The sequence below is a fragment of the Geospiza fortis genome, unplaced genomic scaffold (assembly GCF_000277835.1).
Source record: "Geospiza fortis unplaced genomic scaffold, GeoFor_1.0 scaffold366, whole genome shotgun sequence".
In the NCBI taxonomy this organism is placed as follows: domain Eukaryota; kingdom Metazoa; phylum Chordata; class Aves; order Passeriformes; family Thraupidae; genus Geospiza; species Geospiza fortis.
Window position 1 is genome coordinate 146,277 of NW_005054342.1, and position 17,410 is coordinate 163,686.

At 38.1% G+C, this 17,410-nt stretch overlaps 1 protein-coding gene across 1 annotated transcript; it reads left to right on the forward strand.

The window, feature by feature from the left end:
* Positions 1-400: 400 nt before the first annotated feature.
* Positions 401-15,748, forward strand: LOC102032383 (protein-lysine methyltransferase METTL21E-like). Its single transcript, XM_005422675.2, has 5 exons — positions 401-539; positions 2,915-2,999; positions 8,874-9,031; positions 11,481-11,598; positions 12,511-15,748. Exons 2-5 carry the CDS (start codon positions 2,930-2,932, stop codon positions 12,933-12,935), a joined length of 771 nt encoding a protein of 256 aa, XP_005422732.1. The 5' UTR covers positions 401-539; positions 2,915-2,929; the 3' UTR covers positions 12,936-15,748.
* The last annotated feature ends 1,662 nt before the right edge of the window (positions 15,749-17,410 follow it).

Genomic DNA, 17,410 nt, shown 5'->3' on the forward strand with positions numbered 1-17,410 from the left:
GGAGCAGTATGTTTGTATTTATGCAGAGTGACAGCAGTGTCGTGGGGTTAGGATTTTGGGGGTTGTGTACCTTGTTACAGTTCTGCCTTCCAACGGGAGCATGCATTCCTATATCACAGCTGCAAAAGCATCCCTTCCCCTTGGTAAATTTTTCTCCTGGAAGACCCTTTTGGCTCTGAAGAATGACTTTGTGTTCTTCAGTTGCTTTTTAGTAGCAGTGAGGAGTTGCTAACACGCTGCCACTATTTATTTTGTAAACAGTGCTCCCGAGTTGGTTACTTTGTGGTCGGAGCTCCCTAGAGGGGGGTGTCTCTTGCTGTTACAAAATTGCTCCCTTACGTAAGGGCTGCGTGGGGCCCTCTTTGTGCTCGGGCTGCAGCTGTCGGGGTTTGTGATTGCTGCCGGTGTGGGGATGTTGGCAATGTGTGACACAGGCTTCCGAACACGCCTTTGCCTGCGGCTGTCACGGGGGGAAGCCACCGGCAAGATAAGGACTTCGCTGTTGGAGCACCATCTTTGGAAATCTGCAAGAGATTCAGGTAATGTTGACCGAAATGCGGTAGATGCCAGTGGTGTTTCGCTTGTCTCTGCCTTTTATGCTAAATTAATTTATATAATTTGCTTTTAAAAGTGTAACTGAGCTGTTCAGCACTGTTTAGTTGCTTGTAGCACTTCTGAATGCCCATGTTGGACTATTTTAGGTTGCTGTGTTGTTCAGTGCACCTCAGGATATTTTTAGAATGACATAAAAAATGTAGAGGACCACAAAATACAAAAGCTTTGTCCTGTAGGGTGAATTTACCTTTTATTTTGCCTTCTAATGGGAAGGAAATCTGTCATTTTTAATACTTCTGATATAGACAATGAGGTGATGAATGTGTGTAACATTTTCTGTTTAATATCCCTGTAGTTTCTTATGCCACTTGCTATTCTGAGGATGCATACAAAGACTTTGAATCCCACTGAGTCTCTTTTCTCTTTCCTATCTAATGATGTTGCTATTGCTAAGTTCATGTATAGACATAAATATAATGGCAATATTTTTGTTCTGTGTGCTATGGTGACATGTAGAAAGCCCCTAAGTTATTTTCACCTTCGAACAGGATAATGGCTGCTGGTATTGTAGTAGTAAACATTAAACCTGTGTGCCTTTTGTGGTGTGAAGTCAAGAGAGTAATGAAATAAAAACAGGGCAGGAGACTTTTCTCCTTTTAACGCCTTTATTAAAGTGATCAGCTCAGGATTAGGAAGCTCGACGAGGCGGCCGTCTCCGTCTTCTTCCCAGCGTGGCTCAGAGGAGGAGGAGGATGTGCAGCTTTGTCCACGAGGGGCAGAGCTAGGGGTCCGATCCTCATACGAACGCCTGGGCGAGACCCCGGTGTTTCTCCCTTTTCTCTGCTTCCCAGCTCCAGGTCCCGGTCCCAGGCAGCTTCTGTAGTCAGGGCGAGGGGCACCAAGGTCTCCCAACATCTCTGCAGGTCCAGCACTCTATTCCTCACGTCCACGAATCATTCTAATTCTTTAATTTTATATTTGGCTCGTTGGTTTTGGGGTTTTTATAAGTTCAATACGTCCCATGGTACACTGGTTCTCAAAATCTACATATTGTAATGCCTCCCTCCTCCCCAGATTCTCCCTGCCTGGTAAGGAGAAATGCAGTTTTGCCTTAGGCAGGGTTTTACCAACACAAAAGGAGGGCTATCTACCTGCCCTGGCTAGGGTCGTTAAGTGATACAAAGAGAACTATTAACTCTAACGACTTATAGTTAACATAACAAGTAACCCTGCCCAGCAGCTCTGGTTTATAGATGCTGTAACTCAGTTTTTTTCTACTGATATAAAATTTAACAAAATTCAGTTCATAACAAGTAAGGTGCATCATCTCAAACAAGAGAGGGCTGTTCCATGCTGTCCTCTTGATCCTGAAGTTTTGAAAGAAAAACCTACCTAAGACTTTGCACTGTGAGGACGATTTGATATTCAGAATATATTTTTATTTTGATTGTCCTTTTTTTTTTTCTTTCTTTTTATTGTTTGGTCCCACTATGGAGAGATATTCTTTTAGTCATTGCCTTATTTAATTGCATCCCTGTTGGGTGTTTAGACATGTGTAGATTATTAACTATATGATACCTGTAACCATCCTGGCAAAAATCAAATTTCCACATAAAAGTGGACATTTAAAAATCATATCAAAGTATCAAAAATAATCAAAGCACTGTGTGGGGTTTTTTGTTTTGGGGTGGGTTTTTTTGGTTGTTGTTTTGGTTTGGTTTGGTTTGTTTTTTTCCCCTGTGAACTCAGTGTTCTTTCTGATTGTAAAATATCAAGAATTGGAGACTACTGGTTGTCTGCAGACAGCTGAATATTATATTGTCTTTTGTCCCACTTTTCCTACTAGTTTTTTCTCCAGTATGCTCCTGCTCATATAGGTACATATTCTTTCTGTTCAGCACGTTATTTGCAGATCCTGGTCCCTTATTCTCATCTCCAGCTTTTACTGTTAGATTGTTTCCTTCCCTGCCAAGCCAATTAATTCAAACAAGATTAGATCATATTGGTGCAATTTTTCTTCTCTTTCAGGAATTTTTTTCTACCTTTACTTTCCATCCTTTGTAAGCCTACTGAACCTAATTTTGATTCTAACTTGAAAATTTCATAACATAGATCTAAACATTAATAAAAACTTTGGTTTGTTTTTTTTTAATATGTTCTTTTTCCTCTGTGAGAATATAACAGTTGAACTAGTTTGCTGTGTCTTGTACTTTTGAAGATACTTATGTGTCTTCATGTCTTTACTATCAATAGAAGTAAACTTCAGCATAATACATGTAATTTTTTTTTTAAATGAAGCTTATGTGTGAAAGAAGAAATAAAGTAATTTTATTGAGAGACTCATGTTTCTCTGTCCTAGGGTTTGTGGCATAGTATGGATTTCACGTCATCACAGAATAATCATCTACAAAATCAAGGGGTCAGAAAATTCAAAAGACAAGACGGTAAAATGTTTCTTATTTCACTATGTTTCCTTGTTGCACTTAAGAATATTATTAAGTATAAGGAACAAAGTGTCTTGCTGACAATGAGCTATCTTCTAATTAATAATTTTCTAAAGACCTGTGTTTATGGCATTGATACAGAAAATGCAACAAATAGCACTGCTGTAGTATGCTAGCAATGCACGAGGTATTTCAAGTGTGTTATACCTGCATGCTCTTGTCCTGGCAGCTTCCTGCTGGTGCCTGGCATCTGTCCTCTAGTTACTTGCCTCGTTCCAAGGAATGAAGCTATGACTATGATCAAGCTTTTCAGGCAGGTTTGTTTACAGGCTGTCAGTTAGGAGAATTGGTTATTACAAGCCTGATTTCTGTCTAGACAGCCTCAGACCCTGCCTTCAAATACCTTCAGGGACTCTTGGCAGTGTTTTCTCTTAAATACTTTCATGGCTGCACATCTTTGAGGATTCTAAACCTTCATAAATAGTCCCCTTTTTAGTGGTTATCAGGAGTAGACAAGGTATTAGGACAAATGCATATGTTTTGCGATAGGGCCTAGTTATGTTCTACAGCTGAGTGCAAAAGGAGGACATTTGAATAAATATTTTATTTTTCATAATATTTTTGTGTAAAATCTCGGTTGAGTTGTGGTCTGTGTAGAGCCAGGTTGTTCTCTTCCATGTCTATAAACATTAATCTAAGAGAATGAGGAGACAGGAATTGGATATCTTTGCAGACTTTGCCTAAATTCTGTGCCAGATTCTGGAGGTGGAAAGGTGCTGAACCTGATGCATGGAGATTTGCCTGCTCTATTACTTTGAGCCTGTGCCTTCCTTGTTCTCATCCTTCTTCTTTACTGCTTTCCCTGTTCCTATTTCATTATTTCAGCTCCCAGTCTCAAAATCTGTTTCTCAGGATCCTTATTCCAGTTTGGTTTCTTTGCAAGTTTCAGTCATAGGATCATAGACTCATAAAATGGTTTGGGTTGGAAAGGGCCTTAAAGACCATCTAGTTCTAAACACCCTGTCATGGGCAGGGACACTTTACACTTGACCAGATTGCTCAAAGCCCATCCATCCTGGCCTTGAATATTCCCATGGATGGAGCATCCATAATTTCTCTGGGAAACCTCTTCTAGTGTTGCACCACCCTCACAGTCTCAGGTCTTTATATTTGGTGTCTTCCCATTTGCTTATTAATTTACTTGTCATACATTCTCCAGTTTAAAACTCCTTATTTTTGTTCATGATTCCCATTGCTACTAGCTCTCAGTTTACAGATCAGTCCTCACCTGATCATTCCTTTTGTGGCTTTAAACAATCAGCTCTCCACACCTGCATTGTTGTCTCTCTTTCCTCCCATAATTTCTCATTCTAGTTTTAACTCTCCTTGGCTAAATGTTTCTGTGACCAGATGCTACCACTCCTCTCTTAATTTCTTGGGAAACTAAATTACTTTACCCTAGTTGCATTATGTAAATTCACCCCAGAATAATTTTATCTCCTAGACAAAAGAATGAGTTTGCCAGGTGTACTTGTCCTTGACAGTCCATCGTCTCACTTCACTGGGCCATGGCTCAGTTTTTAATCCATAAATATCTGAGAAAATGCTGACCTAGTAACCTTCTCGTAAATCCTGACATTTTAGAAGGGATACACTCCTTCTGCTTGCCCTGCCTGACAGATGTCCTAACTGATGACAATTCTTGCCATCATTTCAAGCATCTTGGTGGAGTCCAGAGTGGTGCCTTAAATGGGACATTCTTGGAATGGAGCCAAGTGAAAAGCATCCTAACCCTGTAACTTACAATTTAAGATAATTCAGCTGGGAGGAAGTAGTGATGTAGCACCTCATTAATATTTCCTGGATTACGTCTAGAAATACTTTCTCATTCTCTTCTGCACTGATGCTTTTTCACTGACTTCAAAGACTGTTATAAAATGTGAAAAACATCCTGGGGCCTGAGTATGGACCCCAAGTCTGCCTCTTCACAACTGAGTGCCTGATTTATAGTTGGACTTTTCCTTGCTTTTATCCTTCTAGCATGATTCTTGTAATCCTGGTTTCCTGCTGGCTCATCTTATTAATTTAACACTTCCCTGTTGTCTTTCCCCTCAATAAGTAGACACACTATTTCGGCTTAAGACATTGCTAAACTCAAGTGAAAACTTCTTGTGTATGGACAGAACAGAAGTTGGAGGCAACACTCAAATAATCAAAGCATATATGACCTTTGTAGGGAAGTCAGTAACTTATTCTTCCCTCTCAGCCATGTGCCCATCTTTCCTATTTTCATTTCTTCAGTCTTTGCAGTAGCTGCATTTTGACAATAAATAATAAATCTCAACTTCCACATAAGAAAAAGTGGTATGACTGCATGGGTTGGTGTTCAGGTCCTTTATGCAAAGGAATATTTTAGAAATAAGAATTATTGGTAGCTGAATACTGACAGGGTTTTTGAAGGTCTCTTCCTATCTGTCAGGAAGTTATCTGCCTTTTATAATATATATTAGACCATCTAATTTAAGAACAGAGTCTGCTTTGCAGTCAAAGGAACCTAACTTAGTTATTTTTAGAAAGTAAATAGCTTCTGAGCCTAGACCTGGAGATGTTTTCAATGACAGACAAACATGATGAAGTAAAAATGGAAGTACTTGGCAAACTTGAATTCATTATGTGTTCATGAGATAAAATGACTACAGTACTTCTATTTTCAGCCTTTTAATGATTTTTAGATGATCTCTGACTAGGATAGGGCTGGGATATCAGTGTTGTAAATTTGAAACTGAGAACACAGCTCTCAAACCTGGGTAAATACATTGACTGGATGCTGTGAGCAAACCCTTCTCTTTTCTTGTGTCCTCATGCTCTGGGCTAAGTGCATCTCTTGGCTGAGAAGAATCTGCCTGTGGGTTGCAGTTTTGTATTTCTGCATTTCAAAGTATAAAGTTTCAAGCATTTTGTTACCCTGTCATGGTATTTCAGATTAATCTATATAATACACTCCTTCACTGCCATCGCTTCAGCAGACAGGGCTTGTAATGAATGTAGTGGAATGCCTACACTTATGTGATGATATTCCTTTTTGTAGGTAAGGATGAAGTAAGGAAAAATTAACTGTGCAGTTTAGACATGCTGGAAAGGTACTTTGCTTTATATTCTTAGAAAGGTGTAGGTTACATCTGACTTCTGTGAAGTCAAGAGCACGATTAGCTTTCCCTCCTAGCACCTTCCTGTGAGAGCCCTTAGGCTGAAATGGAATAAAATAGAAATAAGTGGAATGAAATAAAGATACTAAAGTGATGCTACCTGAAATTTAGGGACTACATTGTGATTCAGCATTGTGTATGTTTCCATGGAGTCATCTGTAGTGCTTGTAGGACTAGGGCTCTGATCCTGACATGTCAGTAGCTCAGTAAAAATTCTGAGACTCCAAAGTCCCTCACTATTGTGCCCTTTATGTAGTTTTAGGAAAAATTTGGGGTGAGTCATTGGAAATCCCCATATGGATTTATTGGGATACATTTGGATAATTTCTATCAGTGCAGTAATCTCACTCTTCTCCAGTCATGTCTTACAGTGATAGAACTAGTTGCAGGTTTGTTCCCTTACTGATCTTTTTGCAGGTATCCTCTTGACTTTGGGGTATATAGATAGTGACAATAATTTTTTTTAATATAAACAATATGTATTATTATATTATTTCCACATTATATAAATAAAATACATCTTTAAATATTTAGTTTGGATGACTCCACTCCTGTGTGTCCAGAGCGGGGGGTGATCTGAAGAGTCCTGGATGTTATGAATTCTTGGAATCTCTTGGAAACTCTCTAGCGTTACTCAATCAGCAATATCAGCACAAGTAGTCCTCCTTTCCAGAGGACTGACTTCTCAATTACTGAGAAGTCATAGAGGAATCATCTTCATAGCTGTTGATGCATGGTACTAAAATATTTGTAAGGACAAGTCTAAATGGTAAACTTTAAATCTAAACTCTACTGGTGAGAGTATACTCCTTCTGAAGATGGGAGAATATGTTGCTGTAGGGCTGAGCTCTGTCAGGTCATATTCATGCTAAAGTCTTGGATTTCATTCCTTTTGCCAATTGGAGAAAATCCATCAGAGCAGGTGAGAAGAAGATGACTGGATCTTATTTCCTTATGACATTGGGCTGTGACACCATTTGACCTCCTGAGATGAAGCAGAGTCAGGCCAACACTCAAAAGAGACTAATACATCTTTTTCTTCCCTGTAGGCTGTTCCCATGAATCAATGGGTGAAAATATTTTTTTTTCTGAATGAATCCTCTTCTAATCCACTAGCAAAGTACTTGGACTATGTTTTGTTACTCTGTGTGTTTTTTGTGAATGAGTCTGAAAATGGAGATATTGAGTGCTAGTATATTCCTCACAGCTTTCATGGTGGAAGGGTCTTTTTACTTTTTTAGCTATGTTTTAGTTCAGGTATCTAGATTTTATGTGACAAATGGTGTAAATAGCTGATCATGTGGCTTGTTTCTAAGGTAATACTTCTACAAATTCTAAGCAAAATTGAGCACATAAAGATTGCCTTAATTTTATAGAAAAAAAGATGCTGCAGTTTGCAATTTTTTCCATTCTGACCTGGTCTATTTCCTGATATTTTCTTTCTATCTTCCCTTCACTACTTGAAGGACTTCTCCAGCTTTCTCTTAGCAGAACTCACATCATTCTTTTTATTTAGGTTTTTGTTCCAACACATAGCATTTTAACATTTGTTTTACATGACGTGTGAATGTGTCAGCAAAATCATCTGGTTCCTATACAGCATTATGCAGCTTGACACACATTTCTTTAACTAACCTGCCGCTGGCTTCACAACTCCAGTTTTCCACATGATTTGTACATCTCTTTGGAAAACTTTGTTTGCATTTCAGTTCCTTAGCCTGTGAGAACAATGTTTAGACTATTTGAAGTAGTTGATTCACTGCAAGATGTGTCAACAGTACATGAGGTTTTCCCTCAGTCCTGATATTAATGTAAAGTCAAGGGAGCTCATGAAAAATCGGAATGAATCTAGACTTTGCTGAGAAAATGCTCTAGACAGTTTCTCTTACACATTGTTTTCTGACATTGTGGTGCAGTTTTGTGTGATGATGGCAAAACTGAAACTAGCTTGGTATTCCTCTAAAAAGGAATGAATCCTCTTCTGTTAGAACAGTTATCCAGGATTTTGTTAGCTATCATAAATATTCTTTGCTTAGCAACAGGGATGGCATTCAGGATATCAAGCCAACTGGAAAGAATCCCTCTGACAGGGCTCTGTTGGAGTGGGTGGATAAGCTTTGCTGACAACACAAGTGCTTTCAGTCCTGTCTGTCATAATTTGTGTTGCTAGGATCTGTTTCACAACTTTTGTGACAGACTTATAAATGATATTCTGGCTCCTTTTGTTTACTGTCATAAAGAACCAGAATATGGGGAAAGTGAACAGTAAAAGGATACGGAGAATAATGAAAAATCCAGGTGCATAAGGCTGTGAGTGTCTTTACTAGGGCAGCTGTTCTTGAAGGGAAAAAATTTAAAAATTTCCTTTGGATTGCTGAAATGGAAAACAATGTATGCTAACATTCCCCTTCTTTACTTTGTATGAACTTGGCTGCTTCACTGAGACATGAAAGAACTTATTTAGTCACACACTGAAAATTTCAATTAGAATGCAGGAGAATAGTTGTGTACCATGCTAAGCATTAATGGTGAAATGTATTTTATTCACCATAATAATTTATATTATATGTAATTTATATTCTTGCTTCCAAATCAGCTTTCAATATTAATTGATAGTTTTATTATCAGTCCACTCAGCCTCTTTGACCTTTTATACTTTTGCTTCCAGGGGAAAAAGAAGATGAACAGATAGTTGCAGAAATCATGGAGAGGCGGTTTTTCCCTGACCATATAGCTTATAAGACCTGGGAAGGCTTTCACTTTGCTGGCCATGAGATAAGAATTACAGAAGCCACTGATTGTTACGGGGCAGTCGTCTGGCCATCGGTACAATATTTTTGTAGTATAGTTATTTTTCATTTTTGGAGCCGTCTAGCATTTTAAGATTTGTTTTGTATAATAAATATACTTTTTTATATGTTATAAACCCAAGGAAATAATTCTGTGCTTCTTTGTCTCTATTCTGCAAATCCCAAACCTGAATTTAATCTGGTTTTGTGTGGATTTATGTTTCTCAAAACTTACTTGGTATTCCTTGTGTGTGCCCCAATCACCCAAGGTGTATGATCCTGCGTCCCCTCCTCGCTTGCCAGCAGCTTTCAATCCTATTAGCCAATTACAAGCATATTTTTAAAGAAATATGGCAGTTTTATGACGATTGCATTTCTGTACATTTTATAAATACAGATGGCTGTGTAGCAGGCAGATCCAGGTTGCAGAAACAACTGTGATGCAAGCTCACAAGGTGCTATCACTCACAGAAGCTATTCAACCTACTCATGTAAGGAACAAATTTTACCTTGTTAATACATAGACATGGGAAAATGTTCAGCTGGAGCTCTCAGTTTCTTAAATAGCTGGAAATCTAGTTGGAGAGAACCATTGTCCTTGGCTCTTGATATAAGAACCATCAACACATTCACCATACAAGTATTCTTCAGGTTTTGAATACATACAAAGCAGCAAACTTACTGTTTTGAAGTAATTAAGACTGAAAGAAATCTCCAGGGAGGTGCTACGATGCATGATGAAATTTGTGTCCCTAAAGGAGAGACCCAGGATGCTCCATTTCTTTCCCAACAGCCTCAGCCTCCTAGGATCATACTGTCTTTTAGAAGTATGACCATAGTTCAGCTGAGGATAATTGTCCTACTCTTCTGCTTTGAAGTCCAAATGATATTCCTGGTTTTAGGAGACCTGGACCAGTCATCTGTATTATATGTTTTGGTGACCTCTGTGTATGTCTTCATGGAAAGTTTGGCTGACTACCAATTATTCACACAAAATCATGGACTTTACTGAAAAACATATTTTTTTTTTCTGGAAGGGCTTAGCCAATTTTCTTGTGGAAGGAAGACAACCCTTTGATCTCCGTCTCTTGATGTTCTCCCTTCTACTTCCATCTAGCTGTACTTGAAATCTTCTGAAAAATGGCAGCCAAATTTTTCAAGAGTGCAGAAACTTTAAGGGAAGTAAAGTTTCTGCATGTTTCATGGAAAGGAATGCAGATTTCAAAGTTTCCCTGATTTAACCTTCAGAAACTTTGATTATGCCAGCCAGTTTCTACAATAGAATACGGCAAAACCGTGAGGGAAGGAATTATCGGAATTAATGTAACTAGGAGGAAATCCTAATGTAAGGTCAAATATAATGTCAATATAATGTCAAATATCAGACTCAGTCTTTAGGAACCTGACTTTAATTATTCCTGGTTCTCACAGACTGATTTCTAAATCAAAGTGCTGTTGATTGAATGATATATGTAAGTTTGGATTACCTTCTCTTCTGTGGTCTGAATTAAGAGGTAGAAAAAGCCCCCTTTGTTTTACTTTCTAGCCTGTTAGCACTGCGTCAGCAGTCCTCCTGCTCCTTTCCTTCTCATTCATAATTACTTAAAAGCAAAACTAATTTTGTTGTGCCAGAGCAGGCCACTAATGATTGCCTTTCCAAACGGTCATCTGTGTTGTGAGAGAATATAGCAATCATCTTATTTGTCAATGGAGATTAAATAGCTATCAAAGTCTGGGAAAGATATGGAAGTAAATATGGAAACTATGAGAGAAATAAAATTAGCAATTTCTATTTCACCAGTGAACTGAAATACACTGGTCAGTGTGAGACAGGGCAGAAAAGCTGAAGATTTTTAATCACTTTAAGATCAGTTAATCACTTTATATATACACGTGTAAGGAGTCTGTTGTAGATGATCTTTGTGGCTGTATTTACTATGAAAGTTTGCTAAGCTTAACAAGATAAGCAAATAGAAACTGCAAAAAAACTGAGCCAAAAGAAAAGGGGGTAAATCTATTTGTCTCTTTTGAACTCTAACAATTTATTGCCAGAAATAATTGACTATTGGAAGAACTTAACAAGGATTGTTGCGGATTTTGTCTCAGAAGTAGTCTTTATATCAAGATATTTTTGTGGAGGAGACATTTTATCTCAACCAGAAGTAAGTCCAGTTATAAGCAGGAATTGGTGACCAGAATTTTACAACTCATGTCATGTGTTGTGACAGATTGTCTAATTGTAGTTGCTCCTTCTGTCTGTAATAATTCACAGACCTATATGGAGGCATTTTGTAGCAATTATTCTGTGACCTATAGAGCCCAAAGATCATGGTGAGCTGTGATCCTTTAGGGATAGTGCTTGAATGAATATTGCTCATTTGAACAGACAACAATTTTTTGCATGCTTTTAAATGACAATTCATATTTAGTAAAGGGATTTAGTTCATTACTTTGTTCAGTATGTTCATGGATTTCCTCCCCTACAGGCTCTTGTTCTGTGTTATTTTTTGGAAACTCATTCTAAACAATGCAATTTGGTTGACAAAAATGTGATTGAAATTGGAGCTGGAACTGGCTTGGTCTCCATAGTAGCCAGTTTGCTGGGTGAGTACGTGATATTTCTCACACCTCTCAGATGAATAATGGAGGACAAACAATGTGGCTTGGTTCTTCTAAGAGACTGTTGTTTGAAAGTTTCCAAGAGCAAGAAACAGTAAATTCTAAAAGGCTTGTTTGGAAACATGCTTTGGTGTTCTTTTTCTTTTTTTTTTTTCTGGGAGTGTATTGATACAATAAAGGAGGTCTCAGTAGATATGTTGCCATTAACCATGTTAAACTGGGGATCAAAATAAAAAATTAGTGGCTTTGCAGTGTATCAGTGGCAAATAGACTGAGACAGATGTAAGTAAGACCAGTGCATCCCATTCCTTTGACCAAACAGCTCTTGGATGCCAGGTCACCTTCTATCCAATTCTATCCATTTGTGTTTCAGTATTTTCCTTCAGCAACTTGATCTCTCTGCTACAGACATTGTTGTGTTTTCTCTCATGGTACCCTATTCATCTTCAAGAGTAATCCAGGTCAGTAGGTTCTGCATTTTAACAGAACTTTAGCTTTTGGTAGTCTGAGAAATCTTCTTCTTGTGTGAGAAGGGAAGAACCTGAGGTAATGCTTAAATTTCATGCTGACTTCTTGGATTCAGTAATTGGTATTCATCAATCCCAAGTCAGCCACTGTACTTTTAACCAATGCAATGATATCAAGATACAGTAAGTATCTGATTTCTCCCCACCAGCTGCATTTAGATGGCAATCTGTAGAGAAGAACTACAAGGAAGAAAATATTTATTTTAAGCACAATATTTAAGAGTTATTGGGAGTGTCTGCATTTTTTTTATTGCCCTCAGTGAGAGTTACCTGATAAAACCAATTCCTTGTGCAGTGGCTTTTGTGAATGGGCTTTTACTCAAGTGTTGTTGTATATTCAAATATTGTGTTTGTTTTCTCTGTGTCACAGGTGCCTTTGTGACTGCTACAGATTTGCCAGAACTACTGGGAAACCTTCAGTACAACATTCTCCAAAATACAAAGCAGAAATGCAAACACCAGCCTTGTGTTAAGGAGTTGTCCTGGGGAATTGATCTGGAAAAGAACTTTCCTAGGTCTTCCTGTCACTTTGACTACATTATGGCTGCTGATGTAGTTTACCACCATCCATTCCTGGATGAACTCCTCCTAACTTTTGATCACTTGTGCAAGAATGATACTGTTATTCTGTGGGCCATGAAGTTTAGGCTGGAGAATGAGAACCGATTTGTGGACAGATTTCAGACACTGTTTGACTTAGAGATGATTTCTAATTTTCCCAGTTTGAACATAGCCTTATATAAAGCAATGAGGAAAGACAGGATGAAAGCCAGACCTTCCAAACTGAAGGTCTGAAAGAGAGATATAGGGAGGTGACAGTTGCAGCTGTTCTCTCTTTAATAATTTCAATTTTAGTAGCTGCTGACACTTACATGAATGACATTTCTAGAGATAGGTAAAACAAATCATCAAATTTCTATTGCATTCTTATAAATTCCTAAATTCAATTTGCCAATAGTGATATACACAGAAGAGATATATCTGTGACATTGTCTTGACTTTTATGTGCTAAGCTGACAACTCTAATAACTTTTACAAGTCTTACCATGATTGTTATGGGTCATATAATGAATATTTCCAGAAGTTTTCAATTACAGCTTTGAACAGCCTCTTATAAGTTTGAATAATTATTTAAAACTTTAGACTATAAATCTTTGTATTTAAAAGTTTTTGTGTTAAATCTGATATTTCCCCATTTTCACTATCATTTGAATCCTTCCTTTGAATGCTCTTAATAGGACATTAAATTAGCTGAAAAAACCTCACCACTTGGAAAACACACTTTTGTGATAAAGGGATAGAATACATTAATTACTCTTCATGTAATGATTATGCTTTCATTTTTAAATTTAAATTTAGGGATTCTTCAACACACAGAACCCATGAGGCAAGAGGGATTTAAATGTTTTGTTGCTTGAACAAAGGTCTTGTGTTAGAAGCGTACAACAACCAGCTGCCCTTTACAAAGACTTTTAATTCTTGGTCTGGAGCTCTGCTCCTCCAAAAATAGAGTTATCTGAACCTGAGGGAGCAACAATGGAAAAAGGACAGTGGCCATCAGGAAAGGAGCTTTGCACTGCTGGCTGCTGGTAGCTGGAGACAGAAAACTCAACCAGCCTGTCATGGTGGGGCTGAGCCATGGATAGACTTAGAGATTGGTTTGTATTTTTAGTATGGGCAAACACAATACTTTCCTCCTAGCCACTCAGTACTGCATGCTCCTGCATCCAAGACTTTTCTTTTGGGTAAATTAATAAAATTTTTCTTTCCACACAGCATATTTTTCTGATTCTCTTTGTAGTTGACTTTGAGGCCTTCAGGTCTCTTTCAGGCTAGAGAAGAGAGCTTTATCACCTCTGCTGTAGCAGGCAACTGTCCTAGTAATGTGGAGGCTCTGGGGACTGTCAGAATTTATCTTTTAACTCCTATTTGTATTCTCTCAAGGAGCTTTTTATTTTTTATTGTTGACTTCCTGAACATTCTATTGTTTTTGTCTTTCATTGTGGCAGATGCATGTTACTTATTTACTCTGGCACAAATCTGGTGCAGAACTGTGGTAAATGTGATGTGGAATGTACATTTTGTCCCAGCTGAACACTGGTGCCCGGTGTTAGAGGTGAAGCGTTGCAGGCAGGAGAGGCAGATCTGCCAAACTTTTCCAGTGGGAGCTGGATATCCAATGGCATCCTTGATGAAACACAAAGGGTGATCCTAGGATAAAATTAAAGCAAACAGTAGCATGTCTTAGCCCAGAAGCAAAATGAAAAGAAAGGAAGTTAAGTCTATTTTTTTTACCTCTCCTGCTGAGAAATCACATGTGAGATTTTGGCTTGAAGGTTATTAGACAAAAATCTAATCATTAAATATCATCAGTAAATTTCTTGTGGTAAAGTTTGTAGAGGTAGAATCCTTTATTGGATCAATCAGTATAGCTAGAAAATTGGACTCTATATCAGCTGACAGGGAGTATTACCCCTCCTTACAGAAGTTATTGCACCTATGTCCTTAGATAATTACAGCTATAGAAAAACAGACTGCAGAATGGAAATATTTGGAAATAATTTTCTTTCTACATTGTGTAATAGAAATAGTTTAGTGTAAGCAAATAAAGAAACAAACAGGGATCTCTGCCGTTGCCTGATTTGCTCTCCCTGCTTCCTTCCTCTTAACTTGCTTGCAATCATTGTATCTACTGCAATTGTAACCATAATCCTTGTATCCAAAAGGGCATCTCAGTCTACAAATATTTAATGGATAAATGGATTGTCACTATAATTAGTGAAATGACCTTGTGAACTCCAAAATGACGAAGGCAAAAGAGGAAGACTACAGCAAAGCCGTTGAGTGTGATCACTTTTAAATAGCTGTCCTGCTGACTAGCCCTCCTGTCTGAGCCACCGACTGACCCCTGCTGAGCTCCTGCTGGATTCAACAGGAGATGTGTTTGTCAAATGGAGTCAGGATTCAGCACTTTAGGCCCAACAGCTTGTTAATATATACTGGAATGTAACATCAGCTCTCTTTCTCACAAGTCTGCCTGGCACTGCTGTGTGAAGCTTCCTGGGAAATCTCTGGTGACTGGCTGCTCTATTGTACAGCACCTTTTGTCCTCTGGTGTGATGGGCAGGTTATTAGCCATGACCAGTGGAGAGTGAACTTGTACTTGGCATTTGCCTATGGAGTTTATTTCTGCTCTCTGAGAATAAGTCTCACATAAATGTCAAGTATTGCTGACCCCTAAAGTCAGTCATAATTTTAATAACCACTTATTCTTTGTTCTAATAGCTCAGATAAAGGATCAAACTGCCATTCAGTGAATTATATTGCTAATGCAGATGGCATTTGTAGCTGTAGTTTCTGAAAGGCAGGGGGCAAGAAGGTCGGTTAAATTTGTGGGCGAAAAAGCTCCACTTTTAAAGAATGCCAGAGGATCTTCCTATGCTGGTAGGCTTTTACAGTCTCTTATAGGGTGTTATGATCATCAAACTAATTTAAGAGATAAATCTGGATGTATAGGTATAGGTTCAATCCATTCCATGGCTTTTATGCATTTCAACCTAAGAACAGCAGTATATTTAAGTAACTTGATTGTATTTGCAAAATTTTCCACAAACAATATGTTTTTTAAGTGCATATATATTTTCAGGAAGGGTTCTTTTTGAATAAAGTGTATGTAGAATTATTACAGTGATTTACTTTGCTCCTTATTTTATATTTCCATCAAGGTTTTTTACAAATCCTTGCCTTTTCCTTCTCAGAGTTAAAGAAACAAACATTTTCAAAATTGTAGTTTTCCATATGGTCGTATTTTGGTTTTGTCTCTCTCTTGCTGAATTTCAGTTTTGCAGCTCTGAGTTATTTGGTTTTGTTTGCATTATTACACCCACCCACTTGGGCTTTTACCTCTTATAACAACTGTAAGAAAAAGCTGTAGCTGATGACAATTTAGGAAAAAAAAAAATTCAAATGGCAGTACAGATCTACTGTGCAAAACTAACTTTCATTTAGAAGCAGTAATGGAGCCCTAGCCTAAGAAATACAACTGCTAAAAATACCCAAATAACTACCCCTGGCCCAAACAGTAGTTGAATGATGCACAACTCATATTGGTCATTATACAAGCACAAGTCAGTGGTAGGTGAGCAAAAAAGACCAAAGAACACCAGGTGTGTCCTCCTGAATGGATCTTAATTTCCAGTCACATTGAGTATGTCAGGTGACTCAGTCATCTGAAGAAATATATACCAAACAACCCAGGACCTTGAAACCTAAATGGATTTAGAAGTCACCAATTTAGAAGTCACCAATTCAGCCAACACCCTTTGAACTCTGGAGACCTGAATGGTGCAGGGCTTTTCCCTGTTCAGCCACTGCTACTGCACTGGTAACCTTGAGGTGATCTCAAGACAAGTTCAGTGACAAAGAAAGAAACTGTCAAGATGTCACTGCTCCATGGGTGTAATTAAGAAACTGACATGTTCATTCTTATAATAGGTCTGTGACTTCAGGGAAATGTTGTTGCACAAGTGTAAAGCAAAGAGGAAATTGAGCTAAATGTCAAGGGATTTAAACCTCACTCACTGGGGAAAGTCCAGCATCAAAGTCCTTTCACTGTAAAAATAACATTTCCTGTGCTCCACCTTGTTTGAATTCTTTTCATTAAGGAAAAAAAGTAAATTAATTTTATTATTGCATAAAAACAAATACTTCAGAGCCGCTCTAGATAAATTATAAACACCCTAAAAGTATAAGCACTCAGCAATAGGTCAGAATAAAATAACAACTTTTCCTTTTGCATAGTTAACCCATCCAAACATACAATACACAGATTGTACTGGATTGTCTAGAATTTCAGAATCATTCAGGTTGGATGGCACCTCTGAAGGCTATCTAGTCCTACCTTCTGCTCACATCTGGGCCATATTCAAAGTCTGAACAGGTTGCTCAGTTTCTCCAGTAGTACATGAAAATCTTGAAGAAAGAAGATTCCACAATACACCTGAGCAGCCTGTTAATTTCTTCCCCCCCACCTCACGTATCCAATTGGAATTTCTCTTGCTGCAACTGGGCATCTGTCTATTGTCATTTTGCAATGCACCTGTGGCTTCATCTTCTCTATAACCCTCTTGTTATATAGCAGAAGACAGCTATGGGATCCATCACTCAGGCTGAAGAAACCTCAGCCTTTTTCTTCCTCCTGCCCCTTAACCCTTTCAGTCCTCCTCTGTGTTCTCTTTAGTTTGTAAAGATTCCTCTTACTAGTGGCTCCA

What these genes read in the sequence shown, in the direction of transcription:
- LOC102032383 (XM_005422675.2), top strand. Translation starts at nt 2,930, where the DNA reads ATGGATTTCACGTCATCACAGAATAATCATCTACAAAATCAAGGGGTC. An exon ending in AAAATTCAAAAGACAAGACG is followed by an intron (nt 3,000 to 8,873) that starts GTAAAATGTTTC and finishes TTTTGCTTCCAG; the next exon opens with GGGAAAAAGAAGATGAACAG. An exon ending in CATAGTAGCCAGTTTGCTGG is followed by an intron (nt 11,599 to 12,510) that starts GTGAGTACGTGA and finishes TCTGTGTCACAG; the next exon opens with GTGCCTTTGTGACTGCTACA.